We start from the raw sequence: 8,465 nt of genomic DNA, 5'->3' as shown, positions 1-8,465 counted from the left end.
ATTGCTGTTATAACCTCACTTGGGTCCTTAGTGGGAAGAGTGGGTAATACATATAATAATCTTGTATTGGGATTTTTTAAATTGTGAGTTTATCTTGCTGGTTTTATTAGCAGTATTTATCTCCCAGTTGGGACGTGTGTGGCACTGTATTTAAACCACAGAGCCTAGGACTTGTCGATCAGAACGGCAGTTCGAATCCCCACAATGGGGTGAGCTCCCGTTGCTTGGTCCCTGCTCCTGCCAACCTAGCATTTCAAAAGCACGTCAAAGTGCAAGTAGTTAAAAGGAAGGAAGGTAAATGGCATTTCCGTGTGCTGCTCTGGTTCGCCAGAAGCAGCTTAGTCATGCTGGCCACATGACCTGGAAGCTGTACACCAGCTCCCTCGGCCAAGAAAGTGAGATGAGCGCCACAACCCCAGAGTCGGTCACGACTGGACCCCTAATGGTCAGGGGTCCCTTTACCTTTACCTTTTTATCTCCCAATTAAACAAATAAAATCTCAGGTCCATGGTCAATGTTCCATAGCGTTTAAATCCCACATGTTGACATGAAAAATAGTGACTGCAAGCTATCACTGCTGTCTTCTGCTTGACATCTGTTGCCTTGAATGCAAGGTTTCTGTAGAGAATTTTAAGCATAAATTGTATGCCCTTGTTTCTATCAAGTGCATTCTGTGCTTGAATAAAGGGAAAGCTCTGTAGTTTATTTTATCTTTTATTTTGGAGGGGGGCTCAGGGCAGGCCATAAGACCTGCACCAGCAAGTTAGTACTTCCAGGAGCCTGGGGAATAGATTGAGCATCATTGCTCCCCAACATGTCTCTTCTCTTGCTAGCAGCCTCCTCTGGAGTAAGGCTATGGGAGCCAGGCTGTATGTCATGTAACCTGGCTTCCTTCTGAACTGTATTTAAACCAGGCTCCTTGGGAGTGCAGGAAGACCAGAACCAGAAACTTTATTGTCAGTTATCTCTTGTTTTCCTTTGTATTTAAATACTTAAACCTTGGGATATTTTGTTTCAATGTTGAATTTATTCTGTTTGCTAATTTGTTTCTTTTAATTTACTGGTAATGTTTTTGAACGTTTGCTTTTTGTGGAACGCGGCCACTCAATCCCTGCGCATGCGCCTCTGCCCCTGCCCGCTGAACTCTCGAAGCAGCGGTTTGCGCGTGCGCGCTAGGTCCGCTCCTCGGTCGTCGCGAGCGTCGCTGTTTGCCGCGCATGCGCTTTGCGGTCTCTGGTGAAAGAAGGCTCCCTGGAGGCTGAGAGATGGAGTCGGCGGCGGAAGAGTTGATGCCGCGGCTCCTGCCTGTGCAAGACTGCGACCTCTCGGAGGACTTCGACCCCACCGTGCCCCCCAGAACACCCCAGGAATATTTAAAGCGGGTCCAGTAAGTGGGCGGCGGCCTGGCCGGGTGTCTGTGGGCGCCGCCTTGGTAGGTCGGGGTGGGGAGCGGGGCTGCTCCGGGGGGCAGAGGGAGCGGGCTGGGATCGCCTGCCAGCCCCTTCGGGGGAACAGAGAGGCCAATAATGTTTCTCACTTGACAAGTGGACCCTCAGGCACACCTGGCCACGGCTGCTGCTGCTGCTGCTGCTGCTGCTTCCAGCGTGCTTGCAGTTTGCATAGAGCTTGCATAGGGCAAGTGCTTCTTTTGATGGCCAAATGTGCGTGCAGTTCTGTCGGGATCGGGTCATTTCCTTCCCAGAGGCTGGCTGTAGGCCACTATTTTTATTTTTTAGCACTTATCTTTTTCCTTTTCACTCTTCCCCTTCCCCACCCGCATCCCATCTTATGAAACAAAACAGTTTTGTCGTCCTAAATTTTGAAGTACAGGAACACATCGTGACAGCCGCCATAGCCACGTGCACAAACAGAGTCGAAAAATTCAGGCAGATTCTTTGTTTTGACACACAAACACACACACACACACACACACACGAGAGAGAGCGCGCACACACACACATACACCAAAGAGTATCAGTACATACTGCTAATACCCAGTTGGTTAGGATCAGCTGACAGGGGCAGACTATAACAGGCGATGTTCACATGTTGGAATTTGGGGAGATCAGTGCTCACTTTCGTGATCAGCTGTGTGACATGACTGCAGTGTTGTTACCTGGGAGTAAGCTCTGTTGAAAGCATTGGGCCTTACTTCTGACTGCATAGATTTAACTTGTAAAACACATTGAGCGTTAACCCAAAAATGTTCAGCCAACAAGAAGAAATTCAAAGAATACTTAGCCAAATATTGTAACATAAGACAAAAACAGAACACTTATCTTTTAAATAGAAATGCAGTTTTCAGCTGTAACTTGTGAAGCACATATGGATAATGTTTCTGCTGCCCTTCTATGTTATGTTCTGGATTAAAAGTTTTATATCGCAGCCTGTTCTTTTGACTGATCAAAACAGCCTAAAAATAAAACATTCCCATTGAAAATAAATAAAACAGCTCAAAGAGGCAAAATTATATAAAAGAGAAGAAGGCAATCAAGATTCTCAATGAAGCCCAGTTGAGGGCAAAGGGTGGGGTAGATTGTGACAATTTCTTTAAGTATTTCAGTGTGTGGCATATAGAAAACCTCGTTTTACATGGTAAATTTACAGGGAAATCAGAAGGCACTCCAAATTTTAGACCCCATTTTTGTTTTGTAGGATTGAAGCTGCAAAATGCCCTGATGTTGTTGTGGCCCAGATAGACCCCAAGAAATTGAAAAAGAAGCAGACTGCGAATATTTCAGTAAGTTTTGAAGAACTGTATCCATAAACTTCTTGAGATAAAATAATAAAGTTGGAAGCACTTGAGTCTGATTGTTCTCTTGTTTTAAGAATGTGCCATGCCATTGCAATTTCAGGGTTTGTTTTGCAAAAGTAGACACCATCCACGTAAACTGGCAAGGCTTTTGAGGGTTTTCCAGTCACAAAATTGAACACCTTGTACCAGCCATGTGGCTGGTGTTCTTGCAGAACAGGACTTGAAATTGCAACAACATGGTCCTGCCTTAAAATGTAACTATGCTAAATTCTTAACAAAGCCATATTCATTCTTTCCTTTCTTAGCTTTCAGGATGCCAACCTGCCCCTGAAGGGTATTCTCCAACTCTGAAATGGCAACAGCAACAAGTGGCACACTTTTCAGCCGTTCGCCAGGTAAGTAATGATTACACACACCAAGCCAGTGATCCAATATGTTGTTTTTCCTGGTATATTCTAACACACTTCCTGAATCATCTTGTCAGCCTGAGAGAACTCCCAAAGATTTGAATTCTGAAGATTTGGCCTCCCAATATTAAACATACTCTCAGATCAACTAACTTTCAAGAGTTTTTTAAAAATAGAAAGGATCACATTGTGTTGATTTGTATAATGTTATAGTCCTTATCAAAAACAACAACAAAATTCAGCCTGCCACTCTTTTTCCTTTTGAAATAAGATTTAATTCTGTTGAGGTCTTTTTAACTGATGAATGCTGTAGTCATTAGGTTTTAATTATAAATCTTTCAGAGTGTGAACAAGCACAGGAATCATTGGAAGTCACAACATTTGGACAGTAATGTAACAATCGTAAGTTGAATATAACATATTAACTGTGTTGTCAAACTGTTTGTTCCATAATACTCCAATTCAACCCCTTATGAATGCCTTTTTAAAAATTTTGTTCTTGGGTTACTTTATGATCCCAAGTGGTGTTGTTGTGGTGACTGTGTTACAAACTAAAAATACAGGATTGACTTTTTTGAGGGTAGAATTTTCTCTAACCTAATGGGGGGAAAACACTCCACAACATTTAAATAAGAAAAGTAATTTGCCTTTTTGCATTCTTTAGCCCAGAGTAGAGGATGAAGAAGGCTGGAAAAGGTTTTGTCTAGGTGAAAAGTCCTATTTAGACACAGCTGTTGAAGTATCCAGAGATGAAGATCAAGGAATTGATTATGTACAAGTGCGTATTAACTTTGGACAAAAGTGCTGAATATTTATTGTACATCCTTGTTCAGAGTTCCTAGGCATGTTTTTATGTGCATATGACACTCCCATTAAATAAAGATGGGGTGTTTTTTTTAAAAAAAATGGGTGATAACCCACTTTGACTGTCCACCACAGAGATACCTTCCACTGATGCAATGTGACTTCTCCTTCCTCTCCTCCTTTGTACAGCCTAGCCCTAAACCTACAAAATCTGCTCTGGGGTTTTGGGGACCCTCTGGAACAGATTTGGAGAGGAGGCACAAATGAAGGGGGTGTCCTGTTTGTTATCACCCATTGGCAGCAAAGTGCTGCTGTTTGTGTGCTAAACTAATTCTGATTTCCATCAAATAAATCTGTATCCTGCAAAAATGCTATATATTCTAATGGAGTTTTTTTTCTCTCTTCTAGATTGGCTTTCCTCCATTGCTGAGTATTGTTAGCAGGATGAATCAGGTAATTCTATTTCTTTCACTCTACAAATATGGCTGAAACCAGTAAATTCTTTAGATTTGTACTGTCCACTTACTCATAGACATCCTACCATTGTACATATTGCTTGTGGAAAGCAATTGTACATATTGCTTTGTATGAAAGTTTGTAGGAATATTTGTCACAGACAGCAACCTGATTTTCAAATTGGATATGCCAGTGAAATATAAATGTTTATGATAAGACTGTTCAGCAGGGATGGGGAATTGGATCTACACTAGAGGGCTAGATCCAGAAGTGGCTAGCCTTCTGCAGGACACTTTGATCGGTGATGGGGCCACTCACTCACCTGTCAAGTCACTTGATGTCATATGATATCAGGTGGTCGAAAGTTTAAGCCGTGGCTGCAAACGAAGACACTTTCTTTGCAGACCAAACGAGTTCTGCCCTTTTTAAATTTGGCACCTTTTTCAGTCCCTCTGCAGGTTGGTGGGAGAAAGCACCTTATTTCAAATTCAAGAAGCACCTATTTTGGATGCAGAAGAAGAATACCAACCTCTGAAGGCTGGTGGGCCTAATGAGGCCTGTGGGCTAGACACAGGGTTTTCCAAACTTTGGTTTCCAGCTCTTTTTTGGACTACAGTTTCCATCATCCTTGACCACTGGTCCTGCTAGCTAGGGATGATGGGAGTTGTAGTCCAAAAACAGCTGGAGACCCAAGTTTGGGAAACCCTGGGCTAGAGGTTCCCCACCACTGCTGTACAACAACTGTTTCATAGCAGCAGAAGTTACAAACATGTGTTGTCACTGCAGGGTGGCTTTGCATGTGTATTCAAAACAGGTTTATTGTGTTCCATTTAGCCATTTGCTTCCTTGATTATCCTTAGCATTTGTGTAAGTCCGTTAATGAACCTGCTGCCCTCCATGCTAGCTGGCGCTTATGGGAGCTTGAATCCACCCACAACTTGGAGGGCCACAGATTCCCTGCACGTGGTATAAAATATCTAATATAGCCATTACATCTTTTCTAATAATGCAAGGGCTATATGGAAACACTAGCTGCAGAAAACCCTTCTTCATAACTGCTTCTCTTGTTCTTAAAAGGCAACAGTAACCAGCGTCTTGGAGTACCTGACAAACTGGCTTGCAGAGAAGGAATTTACTCCAGAACTGGTAACTTGCACTCTTTCTTTTTTTTCATTTTGGAAGTCAAGGAAGGCAATCTGAGAAGTTAGGCTGAAGAAAAATAGTACAGTCGTACCTTGGAAGTCTAACGGAATCCATTCCAGAAGTCCGTTCAACTTCCAAAACGTTCGGAAACCAAAACGTGGCTTTTGATTGGCTGCAGGAAGCTCCTGAAAGCTAAATTTGGCTTGAGAAAACCACATGTATCTATTTTATGGTGACTGGGTTGCTATGGATCTTTCACAGTGGTAATCCTTAGATCAAGGTGTATTTTGATAAAACGGGCAATAACTATTTTACTTAAGTGTTAAATTCTTGATGCCACTTTTGTTGAATTTCTCTAGGGCAGATGGCTTTATGCGCTATTGGCCTGTCTTGAAAAACCATTGTTGCCAGAGGCTCACTCCCTCATTCGGCAGTTGGCCAGACGATGCTCTGAAGTGAGAGTCTTAGAAGTAAGCTGAATCAACAAATTATTGTGGCAGAAAAGTAATAGTGGAATTTATTATCTATGCTAATTGCTCATTCTTTCCTTTTCCTGTAACCATCTGGGTTGTATGAAATGTGGGTTTTTTTATATATTCTGAAAATGACAATTCAAAGTGTGGCAGAAAAGAGAATTTGGGGTACTAGATGGTACAGTGAGTGTTCAAAATGCTGACAGTTCTTAATTAATTTAGTGAATGCCTGAATTTAGTGAATCACCTGTTTTCAGAAGCATAACAGCAAATGCTGGTAACATAAGAAATTACTGTCACATTCAGTGCACTGTGTTTTGAGTCACAAATCTGTTTGGGATTGTTGACATTTGCTGTAACATACTACATTAACTTCATTTTTCTTCTGTTGCAGGAAAACAAGAATGATGAAAAAGTGTCTGCTCTGAACTTGTTAATTTGTTTAGTTGGCAGGTATGGCATAGTTGCATAACTATTAAGAGCAGGTTCAAAGCTGCAAGCCACTGGGTGAGATTTGCAGCCCTAAAGGAGAAAGAGCTGGATTGTAATTCTGTATAAGGCTATTTAAGGATTGTACAGTGGTGCCTCGCAAGACGAAAATAATCCGTTCCGCAAGTCTCTTCGTCTAGCGGTTTTTTCGTCTTGCGAAGCATCCCTATTAGCGGATTAGCGCTATTAGCGGCTTAGCGGCTATTAGCGGTTTAGCGGCTTAGAAAAAGGGGGGGAGGGGGAAAACTTGCAAGACGTTTTCGTCTTGCGAAGCAAGCCCATAGGGAAATTCGTCTTGCGAAGCGCCTCAAAAAACGGAAAACCCTTTCGTCTAGCGGGTTTTTCGTCTTGCGAGGCATTCGTCTTGCAGGGCACCACTGTAATCTTGAGTCACTCAAAGCGGTTATCCTCAATGGTCTGACAGAAGGTTTGGATTTTTAAGTCTTGTAGTTTTGTTTCAGTAGGATGATTTAGTTTCTCTATGGAGATTTAGGGGGCAAAGTTCAGCCATCACTAGCCCTATAATCCAGCGTGATGAGGCTTCTGGATGGCTTATACAGTGGCACCTCGGGTTACATACGCTTCAGATTACAGACTCCTCTAACCCAGAAATATTACCTCGAGTTAAGAACTTTGCTTCAGGATGAGAACAGAAATCGCGCAGCAGTGGCAGTGGACGGCCCCATTAGCTAAAGTGGTGCTTCAGGTTAAGAACAGTTTAATGTTAAGAACGGACCTCCAGAATGAATTAAGTACTTAACCTGAGGTACCACTGTAATATGCCCTGAACACAAGAACCACATACTGTTTTTCATAAAGGCTATAATTTGTCTGCTCCTGGTTTCCCCCTCCCTCTCGTCACTTCTCCTCAGAATTGCTTGAGGATGCCTCTTCATCCGGGATCAATAGGTTCCGATTCCTCATCAAAAGTGTATTGCAAAGTAGGGGCAGAGGGAGTGAATATCACAACAGAATTAAATAACTGTCACCTTTTATAGGATTCTTTCAAGTTGTTTTAGCCTGAAGCAGTTTATTCACTACCAAGGCAAAACTTTTTTGGAACCTCCTTGTTGTTATAAATCAGAGCTAAGGAACCTTGTTGAGACCCACATTCCCTTGGAGATAATCTTTCGTGGGGCTGCATGCCAGCAGGGGCTACAAATGCACAGGATTATTAACCTTAAGAGCTGAGCCACCTACCACCCTGGCCTCTGTTCTTGAAGAAACAACTGAAATTGGTATAGTTTTTGCATTCATTTAGTACATCAGTGTTCAGTTGGAGTTTGAGATACCCAAGTGTATGTGTTGTGTTTCTCTGACATTTTAAGTTTTTGTGTAGGCTTTCCTTAGCGACTTGTATAACTTTTATGGATTCTTTCCCCCAATAGGTATTTTGACCAGCACGATCTGGCTGATGAAGCCTCCTGACAAGTCTGGAAAGCATAAAAGCATTGGATGCCATTGTTTCTAAGGCACTATGCAAGCCAGTGTTATTAGCTAGCTCCTCTGTGACAAGTGTGATAAACAGCAGAGATATCCCATCTTCCAGTGTGATCTCCCTGAATAGGGGGGGAATTCTGTAGAAAATGAATAGTTGGAATGTCTTTTTAGCAAGTGTGGCTGGAAAACTCAGCTTGGAAAAGGTCACCAACACAGTGCCTAAAACACTTTCTGAAGGACCCATTTGCCTGCAGCTAGTGTGTGATTGCAGTTCATATACCAAACTCCTCCTCATTCAAGCTACACCACGGAACAAGACTGATTCTATCATTGAAAACCCTGCAGGACTGAATCTGGCTAGTATAAAGTTTTTATAATACTATGTTTTTATAAATAAAGTTATTCAAAAGAGTTTTAATTTGTGAGTGTATTGGTATTGGCTCTTTGCAATGCTTTAGGAGCCAGTGTGGTGTAGTGGTTAAGAGCGGTGGACTCGTA

The 8,465-nt window shown here is 42.3% G+C and overlaps 1 protein-coding gene across 1 annotated transcript; it reads left to right on the top strand.

The window, feature by feature from the left end:
• Positions 1-1,221: 1,221 nt before the first annotated feature.
• GEMIN2 (gem nuclear organelle associated protein 2) lies at positions 1,222-8,378 on the top strand. The gene is made up of 10 exons (XM_081866056.1): positions 1,222-1,387; positions 2,656-2,740; positions 3,061-3,150; positions 3,505-3,564; positions 3,827-3,940; positions 4,375-4,419; positions 5,500-5,568; positions 5,925-6,035; positions 6,433-6,491; positions 7,916-8,378. The coding sequence occupies exons 1-10, from the start codon at positions 1,266-1,268 to the stop codon at positions 7,953-7,955; spliced, it is 795 nt and encodes a 264-aa protein (XP_081722182.1). The 5' UTR covers positions 1,222-1,265; the 3' UTR covers positions 7,956-8,378.
• Positions 8,379-8,465: the final 87 nt, after the last annotated feature.

The sequence above is a fragment of the Podarcis erhardii genome, assembly GCF_964252035.2.
Source record: "Podarcis erhardii genome assembly, chromosome: 1".
Taxonomy (NCBI): Eukaryota; Metazoa; Chordata; class Lepidosauria; order Squamata; family Lacertidae; genus Podarcis; species Podarcis erhardii.
This window is presented reverse-complemented; position numbering and strand designations above follow the sequence as displayed.

What these genes read in the sequence shown, in the direction of transcription:
- GEMIN2 (XM_081866056.1), top strand. Translation starts at nt 1,266, where the DNA reads ATGGAGTCGGCGGCGGAAGAGTTGATGCCGCGGCTCCTGCCTGTGCAA. An exon ending in TGGACAGTAATGTAACAATC is followed by an intron (nt 3,565 to 3,826) that starts GTAAGTTGAATA and finishes TGCATTCTTTAG; the next exon opens with CCCAGAGTAGAGGATGAAGA. An exon ending in CTGAAGTGAGAGTCTTAGAA is followed by an intron (nt 6,036 to 6,432) that starts GTAAGCTGAATC and finishes CTTCTGTTGCAG; the next exon opens with GAAAACAAGAATGATGAAAA.